Source organism: Pan paniscus, chromosome 16 (genome assembly GCF_029289425.2).
Source record: "Pan paniscus chromosome 16, NHGRI_mPanPan1-v2.0_pri, whole genome shotgun sequence".
Lineage (NCBI taxonomy): Eukaryota > Metazoa > Chordata > Mammalia > Primates > Hominidae > Pan > Pan paniscus.
Window position 1 is genome coordinate 62,803,965 of NC_073265.2, and position 22,396 is coordinate 62,826,360.

General features: G+C 42.2%; 1 protein-coding gene across 6 annotated transcripts in view; it reads right to left on the bottom strand.

Moving 5' to 3' along the window:
* The window catches only part of NPTN (neuroplastin), a 73,444-nt gene that overhangs the window by 19,747 nt on the left and 31,301 nt on the right, over positions 1-22,396 (bottom strand). For 4 of the 6 annotated variants that reach the window (XR_008954838.2, XR_010109956.1, XM_034939104.3 and 1 more), the window contains exons 2-4: positions 17,283-17,630; positions 12,230-12,401; positions 7,792-7,886 (exon numbers count right to left, since the gene is read on the bottom strand). Coding sequence is in view for 4 of the 6 variants with exons in the window: in XM_034939104.3 (XP_034794995.1) it covers positions 7,792-7,886; positions 12,230-12,401; positions 17,283-17,630 (615 nt within the window). In the remaining 2 variants the exon portion in view is untranslated. The remainder of the gene's footprint in view (positions 1-7,791; positions 7,887-12,229; positions 12,402-17,282; positions 17,631-22,396) is intronic. The other 2 variants (XM_057299885.2, XM_057299884.2) reach the window with 1 other exon arrangement.

Here is a 22,396-nt window from a genome sequence, read left to right on the forward strand (position 1 = left end):
CAGCTCCAGCCAACAGCTTGACCAAAATCTCAGGAAAGACCCCAAGCCAGAACACCCCACTAAGCTGCTCCCTAATTACTGACTCAGGAAAACGGTGAGGTGGTAAGTGCTTATCATTTTATGCCACTAAGTTTTGGGGTAATTTATTATGCATTTTTGTATGTATAGATACAAATATACCAATTGATGAAGCAGACATTACCCCACTTTTTAAAACTGGAAAACTCAAGTTTGGAAAAGTAATTTAATGTTTAAATGGTAATGCCAGAATCCAAGTTCAGGGTTGTCTGAATCCAGAGACTATGCTTTTTGTACTTTAATATACTGAGGGGAAAATAAACTAGAATAGAGTCCACAAAAATAAAAATATACAACATGCGAGGAGGGAGACCATTAGGACAAACACCTAATGCATGTGGGGCTTAAAACCTAGATGATGGGTTGATAGGTGCAGCAAATCACCATGGCACAAGTATACCTATGTAACAAACCTGCACGTTCTGTACATATATCTCAGAACTTAAAGTAAAACTTTAAAAAATATATATTTTATATATATATAATATATATAATATATATTAATTATATATAATATATTATATATAATTAATATATATAAAATATATAATATATATTATATAAAATATATAATATATATTATATATTTTATATATGTATATATACAAAATATATATATTTATATATACATAAATATATATATTATATATAATATATATTTATATATACATAAATATATATATTATATATAATATATATTTATATATACATAAATATATATATTATATATATGTATATATTTGTTATATATGTATATATGTATATACATGTTATATATATTTGTTATATATGTATATACATGTTATATATGTATATATGTATATATTTGTTATATATGTATATATTTGTTACCATGTATTACTGGTAACTGCAGAGCAAAGAGCCCAAAAGTTATCTTTCCTTGTAGATGTGCTAAAACACCTTAGACCCAAAGCAGAACCAATTTACCTTAGACCCAAAGCAGAACCTATTTACCTGTCAGACTTTACTCTGTATTAGTGTAGCGTAAAGAGCAGAGCTTCAGACCTGAAAACATGGAAATCTGGACTTGATCTCGACTCTATTACTCACCAACTGAGTAACCCAGGGCAGATCACGTCAAATACTCTGAGTTTTAGTATTGTAAAATAAGAGTAATACTCACATGTTTCAGAGGTCCTGTGAGGATTAAATTACATCTCCATACTAATCTAGAACATGGTTGGAACTCAGGGCCAAGCATTTAAACATCAGTCAGGGAAAGGAAAGGCTAAGGCTTCGACTCTGTCATTAGTTCTAAGAAATCAAAGATACTGATTACTATGTGCTCTCCCCATTTGCTGATACAAACAGGACTTTTGTTTGTAGCTCTAAAAATAAGGTTTAATCATGTCAGATACTGATAAATTATCTCATTAATGGCCTATTTTAGTGCCTCACCTTCTATGGTCTTGCCTTTTAATAAGGGACTGCTTAACCAGATTTTGTTGGTCTAAAAGCAGGTCTGAGCGTCTAACTAAGCCTTCATATCCTGAAGGAGACAGAGACAATACTCTGTGCTTCTCTTTACCCTCTTAGTGGGGCACAGACTAAGTGGCAAGAGCAAGGGGTAGGAGCAACAAAGTAACAAAAAGACCCTTAGAAGAGAGTTCTGATCCACTCAGGAATTCATTCATTCTCTGGCCTTGTTAGTCACATATTCTAGTCACACTGGTTAATGGATATCCCTCCAGTATCCTAATAAATAGCAACACAGGGGTCCCAAAAGAGTCTCTGTTACCCAACAGCACCTGACCCAATTTCATTATCTGGGCAGTCTGGGACTCTGGCTGAGGACGAATGCATGTTCCTTAGTACCCTCTGCTACCCAACCTGATGCACTTAGAGCAAAGGGTCAGCTTCTAGGCCAGGCTGGATGCTGTAGAAACTGTCAACTCAGGCCATGGAGGCACGTTTCAGATGATATTAAATAAAGTTAACAGAACAGACTTAAGAAAGTGATCAAGATATAAGGCCTCTTTACAGACACTGCTTATATGGTGCTCTTTTTTTTTTTTTTGAGACGGAGTTTCGCTCTGTCGCCCAGGCTGGAGTGCAGCAGCGCGATCTCAGCTCACTGCAACCTCCACCTCCCGGGTTCAAACGATTCTTCTGCCTCGGCCTCCTGAGTAGCTGGGACCACAGGCGTGCACCGCGACGCTCAGCTAATTATTGTATTTTTTAGTAGAGACGGGGTTTCACCACCTTGGTCAGGCTGGTCTGGTCTTGAACTCCCGACCTTGTGATCTGCCCGTCTTGGCCTCCCAAAGTGCTGGGATTACAGGCTCAAGACACTGCGCCTGGCCTTGGTGCTCACTTTTTAAAGCATGTTCATAACCCAGCAACTTATTTTCAAAGAAAATCTATCCTTAAAGGTGTTGTCAATGACTAGCCTGTTTCCAAGTAAACACAGAGATTCTGCATTTACGGTCTATTTGCTTCCTTCATGCAACCTATCAAATCCCAAAAACACCTATCTTTGTGGTGGACAAAATGAACACTTGGCTGACGGCAGTGGGAGAGTGAAGATTTACTGCTTGCCAAGAGCTATGCCCAAGAAGGAATATGAGATCGGTCAAGACAGAAGCAAGAAGGATGCAGGCTTTTGGCTCAACAAGCATTCTCCACCCACAGCAGATTCATCATTGGTTGTGAACACTAGAGCAGTCTAGGACAGGTGCCTCCTTCTGCAGGTGAAACCACTGTGTAAGAGGTGTAGAAGTTTCCTTGAAGACAGTGACCCTCAACCCTGGCTGTACACCATAATCACCTTATATGCCTTAATCTGATGCCCGAGCCACAGTTCATATGAATTAAATCAAAATTGAGAACCACTGTTCTATCACCTTTCCTGGCACCAGTACTGGAGGTCAGATACCTCCCACAAGACAGGGAGATGAGTGGGTAGAGGTGTGGGAGTCATTCAGGTGACTTTTCCAAGCTGAGAAACTGACAAATTGAAATTTTCCAATAACACTAGGAAAATGGGCTTGGAAATCACTTCCTGCAATAACCAACCTCTCCCAGCCTACATCTTTCTCCCGTGCTGGATGCTTCCTGCCCTCAAACATCGGACTCCAAGTTCTTCAGTTTTGAGACTCGGACTGGCTCTCCTTGCTCCTCAAGCGTGCAGGCAGCCTATTGTGGGACCTTGTGACCATGTAAGTTAATACTTAACAAACCCCCATATATGTATCTCCTGTAAGTTCTGTCCCTCTAGGAAACACTAATACACAACCTCTCATCTCTGTCCACATAAGGGAACCTAGACCGTCAAGAGCCACACAGAGCAAAGGAACCTTAAAGATGAGCTATCTCATTCTACTTCATCATGCACTTGAGGAAGCTGAGACTCAGAGAAGGGAAGTGACTGGTCAGAGTCACTGTGTTTAATGGCAGGACCACGATTAGAACACATTTCTCCTAACTCTTAGTCAAGGCCTTTTAAATGTTACATGCTCAACAGAGCACCATGGCTTGGTGCTTAGGAGCACAGGATCTAGTGCTAGGGTGCCTGAGTGAGAACCCTAGCTTCACCAGTTAACTCTGTGACACTGGGCCAGTTATTCCCTCAAGCCTCAATTTTCTCAACTGGAAAGTAGAGATAATAATTGCACTTATCCCATAGAATTGTGGAGACTAAAGGAGAGAAAAGGAACAAATAATGCACCTAGCACAGTGCCTGACCCACAGTAAGTGTGCAATAATGTTAGCTATTCTTATTCTTATTAAGGAAGGTCAGGGTGGCACCCCGAAGAGAGGAAAAGAAAGTGCAGGTGTGGTTTTTGGGCTGAAGTTAATGTTCAAAATGCCCTGGCAGCTTCATGATATTATTATGCCTTCAAAGACTTCTCAAGTCACAGCAATTCTGAGTCAGAAGCAGGTTGCTTTGACATCAGTTCTCACCTAAAGGATGTCACAACCTCTACGCATCCTCACCTATCACACTAGCTGCCTTTCCTGACTGTCAGTGAAGAAAGGACGGTGGAGATGCTGTGCATGCTGAAAGTGCCGTGTGAATGTGGTCTGGGTATCACTGTTCTTCACAATGATCTTCATCCCCACCACACTGCCTTAGCCAGTCTGGATTAATATGTCACTTGTAATGCACCATGACAGAGTAGGAAATAGGAAGGCAGGGCAAGGCCACTTATAGAAATCCTAACCTTTATTCTTAATAGTCAAATATAGAGAAAGCTAAGGAGTAGGGAGGAGAAAAACAAGATCAATCCTGGCTCTCACAGCAGCCAAAAGACTGAAACTCATTTGAAATGTCCAATAAGGAGGGTGAGATGAACCTAGTAAGACAACAGGCTCAACCCCCTTCTGGGCTGGTAAGTGCCTCTCACAAGAGGCAGTGACATATTTGTTGCAAAGGATTGGATGACCAACAAAATCCTCTTCCAAAAACAGCAATAAAATTCAAACTCCTTCTTTCTTGTACTAATCAAAATGGTTAAGGGATAAGGATACTGCTTGGGAGTCATGAGAGCAACTTTTCTCTTTTTACTTTGTAAATGATACGGGGATTTTTAATTTGCTTTTTTGTGAGCACTTTTTAAAAAAAAATTTTAGAAAAGGAAGGAAGGAGAAGAGGGAAGGAGTAAGGGGCAAAAGGTTGAAAAATTATAGGGGTAGAAAATTTCAACATCTATTCATTCATGTATTCTCTATAAGGTGTGCACTCTGGTACCACAGCCTCTGAAGAGTCACAAGCTGAGGACAGAGATGCCCTCCTCAGTATTAGCTGAGTGGATCCCAGGGAGGTGGGGCTTTGGGCTCCACAAGGCCTCATCACTGCTGTCTTCCCTCTCCTGACCGGCTCTGCTCCATCTTCCTTCTCTGCATCTGTGCAGATCACCTGCCGAATACCTGAGAAACGTAACCCTCAACAGTATCTTCCTGTTTATACTATGCCACATTGTGTCCTTTAAAAAAAAAAAAAAAAAAAAAAAAGGAAGAGAATTTAAAAACCTGCTCCAGATACAAGGCCTCCCCCACTACATGTAGATACTCCTATCCTCCAAATTCCTTTCTTGACGGTGATCTACAGGCTTTGGTTAAAAAACATGATCATCTTGGCTCTGTTCCCAGGCCACCGTCCCTCTGTCTGGTTCCTTCAGCCTTCTTTTCTTTTGTAGACCACAGATAACTCAAGATTTGGTAATCTGACAGATAATGCCCAGTCCCTGGCTAGGCTAAATCCTTCACTTCCCACAGTGCTGAGCCCAAACAACACCCCAGAAATGTTCTGAAAGACAGGAAAAGGCAGATGGGAAAGAAACGGCTGAGAGCAGAATAGATGATGAAGAAATATATATGCATGGTCTGAATTACATGCCCTGTTGTGCTGATTCAGTTAAAGCCACACAGGAAGATTCTCAAAGACTCCTTTCAGCCAAGAGGCCACTGATGTTCTCGGAACCTCTCTGTTCTCAAGTACAACCACCTCTTAACTCTCTATTACTCAGCAGATTTTTCAGATCACTACACCTATAAAAAGATAACTGTCTCTTATCCCCACCCCGGAGACACTAAGGGAATAAAATGAGAGTTTCTATTAAAATGTTTTGGGAACATAAAGACATGTACTACTCTAAATGCAAGGCAGTTTTTCTACCCCAACCACAATTGGAGGTTAGCTTAGAATATGATCCTGGGCCTATGGCAAACCTTTTAAAACTTATACAGAAAAAGCGAAGTGTTCATAGTCTTTACCATACTCAACTATCCATAACTTGGAAGACAAGACATTAAACATTGAACTTTTTTCTATCCAGGTGTTGGGGGGAGAAGGAAAGACAGACTAGAATTCTTTTACAAGTTTTCTTGAGAGATAAACACACAGTATATCTATCCAAGGTGGTCCAGAATATGGTTTAAGATATTTATAAAACAGAATTCCCTCAAGGTCTACTTCTGTAAAACCAAGATACTACCACCTGCCTCACCTTCCACACAGGGCTATTTGTACAGTGAGAATCCAACAGTGCACAGTAAGCACCTTGAATATAACACGTAAGTTGTAACTTGCTCTGAAAATACTCCTGGCCTACAGCGTCCTATTCTCTGACCCTGGCAACTGCTGCTTCCTACCTGCTGAAGAGACTATGAAGAAAGATGCCTCTAGGGCCACTAAACCCCACCTTCGTAAGCAGCCAAACAAATGGAAAAACCATTTTGATTTCCACTCTTGAAAGTGCTATTTAGAAATCATTAACTCAAAGTCACTAACGATTACAGTTAGTTAGGACTAATTATCTCTTAGGCTTGGGGAGCACAATGAACTAGACACCCCACTCTTTCCTTCCCTCACCCACCCTGCCTCTCTGCACTTGGACTTTGTGCTGAAGGCTCAGCCAGGAATGCTGCACGGCCTCAAGTCTCACAGAGAGGTCTCCCCACAAATTCGGCTCACCTAGGCTGGGGAAAGCCCTCACTGGCTTAGAGAAAATGTTTTCCCACATCCTTCATTTTCATGTTGAATACATGTGGCATTCTTCTAAAATGGGTAGAAACCAAGGTTTCTCCAAGAAAAGCCACTAAAAAAATCAAATGCTAAGTTCTCTGGCCCACTGTGACCTGTAACTGTAACTCCTTTAGGCATTCAGAATTAAACTGGCAGCTGGAGGAGGCAGTGGCCATCCCTACATCAACTCACAAGTTCAGGGCTTTGTCACCAAGACATTACTTTCTTTTGATAACACCATATAACGGAAACTTTGAATGTGTCTAAGCCTTTCTTGAATCTGCATTTTTAACCTTCCAAATATTTTAGGAAGACCTGAATACCTATTATACGGGCCCTTCCTTCTCCTAAATTTGTCCTTCTAGCTTCCAGGGATAACTCTATGGATTTAAAGAACAAGTCTGTGTCCTTACTAAGCAAAATGAGAAAGACTGAAAATAAAAAATCTGACCTCAAACAGTAGCCCTGCCTTCTCATGATAATTTTATGAGAGTAGAAAAAACATTGGATTGGGGGTCAAGACCTGTGTTCTAGACTAGCTCTGCCACCAACTCACTGTGTGACAGACAGCTAGAGGTTTCACTTTTCTGGGTCTCAGATGCTTCTTTGAAATAACTTAGGAAAGCTGAAATTTATGATGTTGGGTAGCTCCAACTTTTATAGTTCTGTTTGCCCATCTTGGAACTTTCTGCTACTGCCTCATCTTTCAAAGGTTTCTATTAAAATTCTAATGAATTATCCACAAACAGCTGATGTCCACTCTGCACACTGTACTTTCCCCTCAATCCTGCTGGCCCACAGAAGACCTATGTAATCATACTTGTAAGGCACTGATCTAAGAGCTTTACAAAGCCTTGGGCCATAGGAGCTGCCAGCATTCAAACATTTTTGACATATAAAAACAGCAATTTTATGCAGTTCAATCTATTAACTTATTTAATCCTCCTAAAAAACCCATGATGTAAGTACTGCTGATATCCTCATTTTAAAAATGAGGAAAAGGAAGCAAAGAGAAGTTAGTAAACCACCAAGGCCACACAGCTAGTAGATGATGGGGTTTGAATTTAAACCCAGGCAGCCACGCTCCTGAGCCTGTGGCCTAACCACAACATTATATTGTGTCTCGACATGGAAAGAAGAGGAGCTTGAAGACTGGGACTCCAGACCAAGGTACTGTCTTGGAAGGAGAGTGAGAGGCTCACACCACAGCCTCTGCTGGGTTGTACCTTTCACTTCAATGGTGGCGTTTGCTTTAGGAGCGCTGACAAAGTGATATACGCAGTGGTATTCGCCTGAATCCTCAGCTCTCGGCTTATTGATCCTGCAGAGATGAGAAGAAAAACCAAGTGAGGAAACTGGGAACGGTCAAAATATAAAACAGAAGGAGAATCAAAGGGGCAATCAGGGATCCTGCTCTCCGAACCCTTAATGCAACTCACCTCCTTCTAACTAAAAGCAAAAATTCCTCTCTGTGCATCCTAAAACATTAATGTCTTGCTCTTTTCCAGGTGCCAAGAATACAAAGATGGAATGGCAACATGGTCCCTAACCTTAGAATGCTCTGGTCTACTGGGAGAAACAAAATGCAAAAGAAGTAATCAAAATAGAAGGATGTCCAAAGTACTATAGTTTATATTCAGATATACAGTATAAAACCATCACGGCTGGGCACAGTGGCTCACCCCTGTAATCCTAGCACTTTAGGAGGCTGAGACAGGTGGATCACGAGGTCAGGAGTTCAAGACCAGCCTGGCCAAGATGCTGAAACCCCGTCTCTACTAAAACTACAAAAATTAGCCGGGTGTGGTGGCACACGCCTGTAATCCCAGCTACTCGGTAGGCTGAGGCAGGAGAATCACTTGAACCCAGGCAGCAGAGGTTGCAGTGAGCCAAGATCATGCCAACGCACTCCAGCAAAAACAAAAACAAAAATCACTAAAAACCTCTTGTTCACCTGGTGGTTCCAGTTAGATAAACAAGAGAAACAAACAAACAAACAAAAACAAACAAAAAGCACAAGCTTTCTGAGCTTCTCCAAAGACCTTGTTTTGGTAGTTCTGTTCTTCCTACCTTGTCTTTTAGGAGCATGCGTTTCCACAAGTCTACTTGCTAACAGGACCCAGGCACAGTTTAAAGAAAAAGAAAAAAATCTGCCATCAGAGCATCAGCCACAGACATGCAGCAAAAAGTCTGGTGATAAATCCCAGGGCCCTATATGATCTGGCTCCTGTCTATATCCCTAGCTCCATCCCATGCCACTGTCCAGCTCTTCTGGTCTCTCTTCAGTTTTTCAATGCACCAAGCTTGTTCGCACCTCAAAACCTCCACACAAGATGTTCCTTTACAGAGAATGCTCTTCTCATCACTCTTAGTCTACCTAACTCCTTTTCCATCAGGTCTTGGCTTACGTGTCAGTTTATTCCAGCCCCAATCTAAATGTCATCCCTTTCCACAACATTCTCTCTCACACTACTCTGTGCTTCTTCACAATACTTATCATGTGTGTGATTATATATTTATGTGATTACTTGATTAATGTCCGGCTTCCCAACAGACCAAGTTCTATGTGGATAGGCACTGTTTATTCAGCATACTATCCCATACCGAGTACCTAGCCTGGTGCCTGGAATACGGCAGGGGAATGAATAAATGAATGAATTACTGAGTGAACACAAACACAGAGTGAATATCTATGTACAGATTCAGATCAAGTTAAGCAGAGTGACAGGAAGGACTGTAAGAAGAGTGTATGGGTCAGGCGTGGTGGCTCACACCTGTAATCCCAGCACTTTGGGAGGCTGAGGTGTGTGGACTGCTTGAGCCCAGGAATTTGAGATCAGCCTGGGAAATATGGCGAAACGCTGTCTCTACAAGAAATAAAAAAATTAGCTGGGCATGGTGGTGCGCGTATAGTCCTAGCTACTCGGGAGGCTACGAGGTGGGAGGATCACTTGAACCTGGGAGGTCAAGGCTGCAGTGAGCCATGATCATGCCACTGCACTCCAGCCTGGGTGACAGAGTAAGACCCTGTTGCAAAAAAAAAAGAAAAAAAGAAAAAGTAGTATATATGGCCAGAACAGCACTTCATTTCAATCACACAGGGTGATCCCAAACAAGCTTTCTTGCCCCCGAGGGTCAACTACACATCAACTCAGTACACTCTGGCCTACAAGCACATACACCAAACACATGCAGAAAGGTTAGTGAGTAATTACAGAAAGAAGAAAAACATCAGCCTCCAGATGAGAGGATAAATATTTATATAGGGCTGAGTTCTAGCTCTTTTGCTTAGGGGTTAAAATATGATACTTGTGATGGTCAAATCTCTACTGCACTATTTAATGTCTAAGAAAAACTCCTAAACTCGACCACTCTGGCCTAATGCATTTATCCATCTTATATTGCTCATTCCAAAAAGGAAACACAGGTTAAGAGACTATGGACGAGGAGAGACATAGCCTATCCCCAGGGCTGTCTCAAGATATCCACATGGCAGCACAATATTCTGTGAGAAGCAGTCAAAGTGTCTTCTCAATGTGACACCATGCCTCTTCTTAAATCATTATGCTCCCAATTGGAAAACAGACAAGTCAGCTGCTCTTATCAACAAGTGTTCCAGAGTTTGAGGAAGGAGCAGCAGCTCTTTCTTCAGGGCTTAAACTGAAGTTCTTTGAGTCCAAGCCCTGAAGAAAGACCTGCTGTTCCTTCCTCAAACTCAGCCCTGAACTTAAGACTGAAGTTCTTAGACTTCTAAGTTCTTTGAGAAATACTTGGGAAGATAACTCCCACACTTGAGTCCATGCCTATAGGCTGAAAATCTCCCCACACCATTCCCTTGGACTATTAGGAAGAAATTAAAGCAAAGGGAAAACGTTCCCTATAGGCTGGGCAGAAGCAGGGTTCTGAAATCGGCTCTTCAGGCTAACTTATTAGGTAGCCCAAGGAACTCATCAGTTGTTATTTCACGAAATGTAGAATCCCTGAAAAACTCTAGAGATACACAACACCCTTGGAGAGCTTCAAATAAGCTGAGGGGAAAAAAGAAGCAGCATTTTATAAAGTCAGGCTGAAACTTCATGAAGTTAAAGCTCAGCACTTTGCAGGCAATAGTACAAGACCCAAGAGAAACATGATTGGATGTCTGCTATCTTAAAGGAGGTATCATAAAAAATAAGTCTAAGGCTGGACGCAGTGGCTCATGCCTGTAATTCCAGCACTTTGAGAGGCCAAGGTGGGGAGACTGCTTGCACTCAGGAGTTCAAGACCAGCCTGGGCAACATGGCGAAACCCAGTCTCTACAAAAAATACAAAAAAAAAAAAAAAAATTACCCGGGTGTGGTGGTGTGCACCTGTGGTCCCAGCTACTGGGGAGGATGGCTTGAGCCCGGGAGGCAGAGGCTGCAGTGAGCTGAGACTGCACTACTGCACTCCAGCCCGGGAGGCAGAGCCAGACCCTGTCTCAATAAAATAAAATAACAACAAAAAATCAAGTCTGTAAAACTAATGGACAGAACAAGAAAAAAATGCTTTTCATTCCACCTAACAACTTTATTTGATTAATCCTTTCCAAACTATGAGGAAAATTGCTGAGGTTAAATTTCTAATTTTTTTTTTATCAGAAGAAACTACAGTGGAGATAGGTTAACTACCTTGCCACTAAGTGGATGGCATAGCAGGGAAAAGAAAAACAATTCTAGAAAAATTTCTAGAAAATCAGAAGACCTGGAACCTAGCCTTGGTTCTAGAACTTATTAAAATACAGTATTTGGCCTTAAAGCAGCCAAGAGTCACTCTTCAAGTCCTAGTTTCCTTGCTTGGGAAAAAAAGGATCCACAAATTCATTTGGATCAACTAAATAAGGGGTGTGAAAAGATCTCAATGCTGCAATATCCTGCAGAATGCCCTTGCTATCACTGGATACACAGGCTTTCCTGGTCTCACCTCAGTGCTCTCTTTCTTTGCACTGCATTAACCTTCTAAGCAGGATTAGCTGATTCTTTTCCAGACAGCCTTCAACCAGGAACAAACTATTCTGCAAGGTGGGGTGCCATGTGTTCTAGATATTCCAAAAAGCACCAAATATTTGGGTGCTGGGTAACTCTAGCCAGCAAATATCCTTCTTTGTTCAAAGGATATTTCCAGGCTACCATCCTCAATCCAGATCATTCAAGAGCCCTGCATCTGCTGGTCCTTATCAGGTTACAGTGATGTTACACACTCCTAAAAGGGAATTCATAGGAAATCTACCCAGTGGAAAGATGGCTTAGGGAGATGTCTTGCTCTACAGTCACAAAGCAGACTTCAATCTGTTTCTTCAAACCTAACTTCAATCTGACTGGATTAGGTCAAGAGACTACATTCTAAGTGTGACTCTCCTATTGACTAGCATTGTTACCCTGAACAAATCACTACTTCACAGCCTCAGTTTCTCTATGATTATAGTGAGGGGATCATCTATGATTCTCCAATCTGGCTGCTCATTAGAATCCTTTGGGAATCTTTTCTAGACTACTGGGCCTTACCTGAGATACTGGATTGGACTCTCAAAGGGAGAACCGAATATATCTCATGTCCCTTCTGCATGGCGCAACTATGGATTATGAATGTCAAGTAAGCTCAGCCACACTCCCTCCCACCTTCCCAGGAGCTGCCCACCCCTCTCACCTGTACTCCATGTTGCTGGCATTCTTACGAGTGGCACTCAGTTCCACCCCATTCTTTGTCCAGTAGCTGTATGTAAGGGTGTGAGAGCTGGAGGTGAGGTTACACTGCAGGGTGACGGGGAGAACAGGGCTGTCTCGAATAATGACCTCTTCACTGGTGACAATCCTTGGTTCTGTAATAAGAGTGCACAATGATAGGGGGCAATAGCCTTCCATCCTCTGTAGCCCTGGCCTGAGAGTTGGACGGGGTAGGAGGGGGAAACTAGAAAAAGAGGGAGGGCAGACAGGACCACATGAGGAATTTCACTTTACCACTTTGGAGGAAGTCAAGAAAGGAAAAACAATGATTATAAGCAAATGACCACTAGCGCAGACAACAGCCTGAAGACCAGTTGGCCTAGACGTGAAAGAATGGGAGTATTACGGGTGCTTGTACTGGTAATAATCCACTTACGTTTTTGAATACCACCTTTTTATAAGAACCACCAAACAATTCGGCTTCAATTAGACAACCAGGCTCCACCTTGCCATTCTGAAGACAAAGGCCATATCATTTATATACCTATTATAATAAACTCCCTATTGTACCACTGGGCCTTGGAACAGTAATAATTACATAATACATGTATAGCTTTCCCCACATTTAAATGTTAAACCTATGGCAAACCATAGGCCATTATTTATGCATCAAAAGACACTGTGGATTCTAAAAAGCAAACTTCCTATTGGAAGTCACTTGCATTTTCCAAATTTTGTGGAGGCAAAATTCTTGAGAAAGCATCATCAGTTCCTCCTCTCCAGCCATACCTATTCCCAAAACAAGTTGTTGTTTTCAGAATTGCACTTTAAAACACATTCCATTCTGAGAAAATATAACTAGAGTGCAATATTGTGTTGGTATTATGGGCTCCTAGAATTTTAGAAAGGCCCTTAGAGTTCATTGAATCCCACTCTTTTTTTAAGAGCTGGAAAAGTGAAATGATTTGTGCAAGGCCGTAAGTATTACTAATGGCAAAGCTGGGCCTAGAAGACATATCTGACTGAATTCTCTATCCTTGCCCCCCATCCCCAAGACCACCCCCACCACCTTGTGTCCTGGGCAAGGTATATATACTTCACCTTCTGATTCTATTCTGCGCTTAGATAACCTGGGATCACTAGCTTATCTACAAAAATAACCTACTTGAGTCAAATATTATAATACATTGAACAAAAATGTTTAAAATCACTCTATATTATTCCTGGAAGCTTCATCTTTAAAGCACTTTGAAATCTATCACTGTATTAAAGTCAAGACATTTCTATGTTTGTTGTCTTTTGTTAATGTGCTTTGTCTTTATTATTTCCCCAGGCTTAGTTTTCTCTACTTTTGATCAAACATTTCCAGGTGAGGTCTACACTAACCATCTTTTCCCAACCACAATAAGAGGTATTTGCTGTTTGTTTGTTTTCCAGTTCTCTCAGAAACCCTTGATTGACTTCCCATTTCCCTGTGTCTAGTCACTTCCTATCTACAGCTCTGCAGCAGCTCCCCTCACCATTTTATACAGTATTGTGCTGAGCCTTAACTTGAGGAAAGAACTCTCTCCCTCCATGGGAACTAAGTTGCTTGCTGTTCAGGGAGGGGGAAAGCATGGGGAAGTCGTGGGATACTTGGGAAATGTAATGTCTTAAGGACCTCCTAACCGATGTAACATTTCTGACTTGTAGAGTTAACGTCTTTGAAGAAACTTGTAATAATGCAAAACCTTAAGTTTGCTCAATTAACAAATTAGTTCTATTTTCCAACTCTGGCAAAAGGATAACGGTTATCTTCCATTCAGCACTGGTCCTTATCAGTAACATCAAACAGGGTCTCTATGTACAGATAATGGAGGCATAGCAGCCACTAAGACAGAAGCAGATGCATGTAAACACGTTAGCGCAGTGGTGTCCCATGGTTTCCAAGACACACTGGACAGAAGCCAAATCCCTGGGCCTTAAGAAGTCGAGCAGAACGGCTGCAAACCCTGCAATGGAAGGCGCACACACACCATCAGCAGAAAGCATCACAATTCCAAGAAAAATCAAAACCAAGCAAAAACAAAAGAGAAAAAGATAGAACCAGTACTCCACAGAAGAGAAATTAAAAAAATATAAAGGCAACATTAAAACCCAAACACACTTTTAGGTTTTTACTGAATTTTTATTATCCAATTTCATTTTCTGTCCCACTTGGGACTCTCCTTCTGGGTATTCCTCTCAGACTGCACTGAGAAAGGGTAAACTCTGAGAATGAGGCCAAGAGCTTCCAGATGTTTAAATACAAGGAGGCCAAAGTAAATGCTACTCTTACCTGTGGCGATGCAAATGACCACTGCAGCTCAGGGAGATTAAGAAGTTGATGAAAGCAACCTGGTAGACTTTCTGCCAAGTATTCTTTGAAGGCAAAGGAAAGCACTTTTTCCCTTAAGTGTTAAAGATCCAGTAGAGAGTCAGCTGGGAGCAAGTGGATAATTTAAATAGGTTTAAATATGATTCTGCACCATAGGAGGGTTGTGGGGTAGGGTAACCTGCCTCCTGTGATTGCTGTATATGAAAAACAGTGCTACACCAAGTTCCTTGGCCATGGTGCCTCAACTGCATTCTGCACCAGGATGAAGGTGGGGCTTTTATTTTTGTGGCCAAGCGCTGCCCAAAGTCCAAGAGAGATGAACATTTAGGAGAAGTTCAAATGTGTTTACTTGCCACTGATGTCTATTTAAAAGCAGTGGATAGGAGACCCTCACCCCAGCCATCATGCATATATAAAGAACATGCTATGGCCAGAGAGATACCTAAAAACTGGGCACACTTCTCTTCTTGCCTTACATACTCAATGAGCTTTGGGGAAAGTACTACCAGGAGGTCATTCTTAGATAGAACACCTGATGTCCCCATAGAGCAATGTCTTTTGGGACGCTGAGATCATAAAACAGTCCAATTAGAGTTGGATCCAGGGTGTTTAAAAAAAAAAAAAAAGCAGCAGCAGCAGCAACAACCTCCTGGCTCTCCAAAACAGCTAACTTGGGTTAACTGACTGATGGGGAAGTCTGAAGAGAGTCTAGCCAGGATATGGATTTGGTTCAACCACATGCAAACAATTCTAAGTAAACTGGGGAATGCTATGTATTCTCGGGATTGGTAGGTAGGTACCCCAATGCCTCATCTTTTTCTAGCCCCTTGGCATGGCCATTCTAGCTATGAGTCAGGCTCTTGGAAGTATAAGTGCAAATGCCCAGCCCAGTCCATACCTATAAACTTCCACAGACCTTTGTGGCCATGTAGGTAATTCTGCTTTTATAAGGAAAGGAGCAAGGGGGCAGGAGAAGGAGGCGTGCAGGGTAAAAATATTGTTAAAAAAAAAAAATCACTGGGTTAATGTTCCCCATTTTCACATAGACAAGGTTTTCTTTTCCTCTTTCCAGAAGCAGGTTCTTTGATTCAACAGTGCCAACTGCAGCAGCCTCTCCTACCACTGCCCTACAAAGGACTCTTTTTTTACCCATAGGATCTTCAAGTGGCTACAAAGAACAGACACTAATTTGCTATTTTCCATCTAAGTATATAGACTCAAGGCCCATGTCTTACTACTTTATGTGATTACCAAATTCCTCATCAAAGTAAGATTTTACTATTCTTACTTTCTCTAGATCAATCAGCTCTTTAAGCTGGAACTGGCTATAGATCTCTCATTGTGTCCTCAAAGAGAAGGTGAAAAACCCAGAGGATCTTTCCAAAAGTGAATGTCCCCTCAATTATAACCAGGTTTGATGTGGGGCCAGAACTCTTCTTGGCCAGGAACGTTGGTTCTGTGGTGGCTTCTCCCTCTCTCTGCTTCTCAACATAAGGTAGCAAGTCACTTTCGAGAAAGAGAGAGAAGTGGCCACAAAAGTCCCGGTGTCATATGTCTCACGCATACCTGCTACAAGGAGAGGATTCTGAGCCAGCTGGTCAGCTCACCCCATCACTATGAGAAACCAGGTTGGAAGTTAGTTTCCTCTTTTTTCAAGACACAAAGAAAAGGCCAGTGTGAGTGGTCCCCACACTATGTCTGGAGTTCCCATCCTCTGGGATAAGGTACACTGTGCCAACAGCTACTCATCAGAGTCAAACCGTGAACAGGAATCAACTGCAACTCTGACTTCCAAACAGTGTGATGGGCTAAAAAAATAATAATTTGCAGCTTAGTGTCACCTGGCTCCTAACAGCAAAACATAAGAAGGAAGTCCCAGGCTGCTGCTTTTAAAGAGGAGACTAATTAGCAGGCCCAGTGAGGAGTACACTGCTGCAGTAGAGGGCTGTTATCAGAGAAGCACATGCCACGGTTTTAGAAAAGAAAAAGAGCTGGAACTATGAAAATATCCAAGCTTACATGCCACCCAACAACCAAAACACACCACCACACTGCACCCATGGCAACATTCCCATCACAACAAGATGACACCAAGTCACAGTTAAGGGAAGAGGCTGGGCAGACACAAACTTAAAACCATAGAGGTGAAGGCAGCTACTTAGAGAGCTTCAAACAGAAGAACAGAAGAAATAAAAAGTAGTTAGACTGGGGAGAGAAACAAAAATAGAAAGGCACCAGAGAAGAAATCAGCAAAAGTATAGCAGGAAACCTACTACAAAATCAAAGGGGAGGGAAAACCATTTCAACACTACCCTCCTTGGACTGCCTGGTTTTATGAGTTTTAATTTAAGCTTCCCAGTTCTCCCTCCCCAACTCTTCCCAACACAGATGATTTTGGACAGTCACGGATTTCCTCAAGTTCTTTGTTCCTGAGAAGAAAGACACAGAGAAGGGTTGGGGGATAAGGGAGGCAGAGAGAACGGCAAAGAAAAGAAGAAAAAAAGTTGCCACAGATGTTTTCATACACTACAACCAGAAGGGTCATGGGATTGAAAAAAAAACGAAGACAAAGGGTGGGGTGAGTGATCATACTGGGGAAGAGGGAAAGGATGCAGAAGGGAAGGGTCATTGGGCCACCTCTAATGACTACAGTACTACTACTGTAGGGTGCTGGACTCACTCTGAAGGACGCTTATGGTGGCCTGGGCTCGAATCCATGTTATGGAGGGGTTTTGCCTCAAGTCATTCCTCTTGGGGTCGTTGCTGGCCCTGCACTCGTAAGTCCCAGAGTCCTCCAAGGTGAGCCGGGTTATTCTCAGCACACTCACGCCGTTTGACCCGTAGGCGGTGTTTACGGTGACACGGCGCTTCCGAGCACCGTCCCACAGCTGTCTGAAAGACTCTGCCCGGTTGACTTCTGCGTACCACCACTGGATCTCTGGCGTGGGGCTCCCGACCACGTCACAGTACAGCTCAAAGGCGTCCCCCGTGAGCTTAGTTTCTGACATGGGCGACTTGACAAACCCAGCTAGAGGGAGGGGGAGCAGGAATGCAGTGACAGGCCAATCAGAAAAAAAAAAAAGAATCAACAGGTGTTAATAGTAATTTAAAGAAAAGAAAAGAAAAAAGCAAATGAGTTGCAAAGAACAAAAAAGGATTCATTTTTAAACTATAAAGAGACAGTACAGCAATTCATACAAGCTTTTAGAAGAAGAACCACACCCTGGGAAGCTTATGAAGCAAAGGCAGGCTAATTACAAGCTGGGGCAGCCCAGGTGCTGGCCAGGCAGAAGCAAGCCCACTGGAAAGCATTTTAGCAATGGGCCCAGCTGGTAGGAATGAGAAAGCCTCAGGTCTTGGGAAGAGCCTCTTTCCTTAGAACACAAACCATTTATTACCTTTTTAAACTCAGGCAAGTGATGAAAGATAACCAGAAGAGGCAGTAGTTTTATATGCCAAATCAGGATCTCTCTTTTGGATGGGTAAACGCTTTGTTAGAAATGCAGTGTCTTTTGCAAGCCTCAACAAGAAGTATTAAATGACCTACTGGTGCCTTCTCTTGGGATTCAGAGTTCAAATTTCAACTGAAAGAGTAGCAAATTTCTCTCTCACACAGGATTCTATCCTGGGTTCGATTAGACTTTCTCCACCTCCTATTCTTCCCTGGGCCTATGGCAAACAAACAACCCAGTTGTTTAGGGTTAGGCAGCCTCTTCCTGAATGCAGACCCTCAGGAGAACAAGACAGTCTGTACTTCACACCACAGTGAGATATTAATACTTTGTGGGTCAGCTCAGAAGTGGGACCAACAATACCAGCAACCCAACTCACTGCCAGCTAATGGAGGGACTGTGCCCTCCATAACCCCATAGATCCATTACCTAGAAAAATCTGAAAAGCTATGGTATTTGACAGGCTCCATACAGTTGAATTGCCTGGCTTCTAGAAGCCAGCTCAGAAGAATGAGAAATGTACCCTGATGAACTAAACTAAACACTAGGGTGAAAGCCAGGCCTCAACCAACACTCTCAGGAACTGCCCAGGAACTAAAGTTGATGCCTACCTCCAATTGCCCATAATTTGCTTGAGGTTACACTTCCATAAGACAAGGTGGAAATGGCAGAAAGAGTTAAAAAAAAAAAATCCAGGCTTAGTTTAAAAACTTGGAGTTAGGTCCATAGGAAACAAAATCAGAGTGCAAGCATACTCTCTCTTACCCTTCCACCCCACCTAGGGTTCATTCAGCATTTCTACTGATTCAGACAGTATCCGAAGGTATAAAGAGAGACACTAAAAGAGGGCATTCTGATTGGCTTGGAAACGTCCCCTGGGAGGCCTGCTGCATAAGCCAAGCCAGCCCCTGTGCAGTAAGCAGGGAGTGAGGTCAGGATCTGCCAACATCAGATTAAGAACATTCCAGAGGAAAGGATGAAATAAATAGAACTGTTTTCCTACAGTCCAGAAGCCAAGGATGTAACAGGGCTAGCTGAAAATGGAGGTTACTAAGTGGAAAAATTCCTGTTTACATCCATAGCAGTATTTGCCTTTGGTGGTAACCCCACACCATGGACTAAGAACATTAATGGAGGTACTATACTTACTCAAGTACAGGCCAAGACCTCCAAATTCATACTAGTCTTTCAATTCCTGACATTTTCAGACTCTGGGGAGCACAGGAATGCAGTGATTAACAGGCTTAGACTAAACGTTCTGCCTTTAATATGCCATTTTAAACTACCTCTTCAGATCCAGCATGCATTCCTTGTAAGGAAATATCTACCAGAGGCCCCAAGAAGCCCAACAGATGTCATTCTCAGATGCAGGAGAAGCTTTAGAATTACAGAAAGGAGCCCCCAAGCCCCTGCATGAAGAGCTGAGCTCACTGCCCAATAAAGTGGTATCCAAGGAGCCATGTCTCAGTCTCACAAACTACCACCTGCCCACCTGTCAAAGTCAATGCCAGCTAATATAAACAAAGAAGTAAAGGAGGGCCGGGCGTGATGGTTCACACCTGTAATTCCAGCACTTTGGGAGGCTGAGGCGGGAGGATCATGAGGTCAGGAGTTCAAGACCAGCCTGGCCAGTATGGTGAAACCCCGTCTCTACTATAAACACAAAAATTAGTCGGGCATGGTGGTGCTCACCTGTAGTCCCAGGTACTCGGGAGGCTGAGACAGAAGAATCACTTGAACCCAGGAGGCGGAGGTTGCAGTGAGCCAAGATCGTGCCACTGTACTCTGCCCTGGGCGACAGAGCGAGACTCCGTCAAAAAAAAAAAAAAAAAGAAAGAAAGAAAGAAAGAAAGAAAGAAAAGGAAGGGAGGGAGGGAGGGGAAGTAAAGGAAGTTGGTTTTATTTATTTTACTACTGGCTCAATCACCAGAGAAAACTGGATATCAGTAAATCCCTGAAATGCAGTAAAAGTATTATTCTGTTTTAATCATATTCTTGACCATAAGTGGTAATCACAAATGGTCTTATCACATTATCTGTGAACTTGGGGAGTTACAGCCTCTCAAATGCGGTAATTATGTACTTGATTATGCCCTAGAACTGTTAGTGGATTTCTTTTGTACTTTTTCCCTTCTTCTGTATTGTACTTCAAAGCAGCCTTAGACTTAAGCCTGTTTATCAATCTGTTGACAATGCTAATGTAAAAAAGATGCCTGAAAGTATCCTTTCACCAAGAATCCATCCAATTCCACTGTAACCCCAAGTCCTAATAACACACAAGTCACAGGTAGCTGAGAAACAGTCTGACTATGATTCCCACTGCACACAACTGGGCGAGTCACTCGGCCAGATCATGCCACCCTGGGCAAGACTTCCTGCTAAGAGTAAGGAATGCTGATCTGAGTCAGTTCAATTTTCTACCTGTATCAAGGAAAATGGGACCAAGACAAAAATGTTCTTTGCATTAGTAAATTATATGATGTATATTTAAATGAACTTTTAAAACACAAGATAAAAAACCCTTTAAAATGCCAACAATGGACATTTTTCTGTGCTCTCTTTGAAGGCCATTATTGTTATTACCATTATTAGACATATAGAGTAACAGTGACATTTTCTAAGTATGCATTATATGTTTAGGCAATGTGCTAAGCACTTTATTCATTATCATATTCAAAATTCATTTATTCATTATGATAAGTGCCATTATAATTTTCTTAAAGATGTGGAAACTAACGTCCAAAAAAGTTAAATATTTTGCCCACAGTCACAAGCTAATAACAAAGAGTCTGGCCTGGAATCCAAAGTGAAAGCATGGTCTCTTAACACTTACCACAACTGCGGTCAATGTGTCTCACTGGCCTGAAAAGGCTTTTGTAGTTACTTAAGTTAAAGATATGCTTTGTCACCACTTAGTTTAATTAATAATAATTCCTGGCCACAAAAAGCCAGGAACCTTTGACCAATTGTGCAACATACTATGATCACTAACTCCATAAAATTATAATCTTACTAGAGAATGGAGATAGAGAAGCACTGGGTCAAAGAGTTCTTAAAGCAACTGGGGGAGGGTGAACAGTGTGAAAAGATAAGATGATTCTGAGGCAAGACTGCCTCTAGTTCTGATGATTCCAATGCCCTGCTCTGGAGAAGACTGGCTTCAGAGAAGGAAGGAATTTACAAGACACTGGAAAAATTTCTCTGATGCTGTAGTCAGGAGCCAAATTAATAAACGGCAGCATCCGAAAGTTTTATAAAACTTCACAGTTTGCAAAGAGCTTCCACATACATCACATCTCATTTCATTCGCACAGTTCCACAAGGCTCATACATAGGGCAGGTGCGGAGACAGGTTTATGACTTGCCCAAAATCACTTAGGCAGTTAATCCTGAGTGGGGCTGGGACTAGAATGCAGGTCTTAGCTTAGTCTAGGGTTCTTTCCAATAAACTGTGCTGCCTCTAAACAAACTAAGGAATTCCTTGATAGCTGAACACTCATCAAAAACCATGAAAAGAGATCTATTCCCCCTCCAAACAGCATGGAAAAGAAAAGAAAAAGAAAAAGAGAAAAGAACCCTCTTTACAAAGTACTGTGAAATCACAATTAGCAAGGGAAAGTTATTAGCAACCATCCACCTTATTATCCATCCAAAATTAGCTTCAATTCAGGAAAAGAACTGGCTCTCAGCAGCAGCAGCAGGAGGTTCAGAGCCTGACTCACTGCCCTGCCTTTCATTACTAAGGGCTTTCAAACAAATATGTACCTTCAACAAGAAAGCACACACTGCCTAAAGTTGGGAGGCCAACAGAAGCATCTGTTTGCTCTCTAGGTCAAGGGTCATCCAATATTTTGGAAAAACCCTAAATTTTATAAGACAACCTCCTACCCCACCCTCTTCCCCACCATCGTCTCCATCCACTATCTTAAGTGACTGGGCTCAGATCTGCAAGAGTTTTGGGAAAGTATTAATATCAGTGCATTCAGAGCAACAGTGATAAAGAGGGAAACAACAGTGGTTACTGGCTTTGAGGGAGGAAGAGACTAGAAGCTGATGCTGGAGGGGGTAGCAGGCAGAGCATTAAAAATGGAGGCAGCAAACCCAAGAGAAGCGTAATGTAAAATTGCATAACTGGGGATGGGGGATGGGAGGCAAAGATGACAGCTGGGACTAGCAGCCGGAGAAAAGGAGGAGCTTGCTGGCAGGAAAAACTGGATGTGTAGATATGTAGCAGAGGGTGAGAAGAAAAAGGAAACACAGAAGAGCAAGTTGAGCCCAATCCCAGGAAAACTGCTTTCATATATGCCCTAAGGAAGTAAAAAAAGCTAGCCTAGCCCTATAT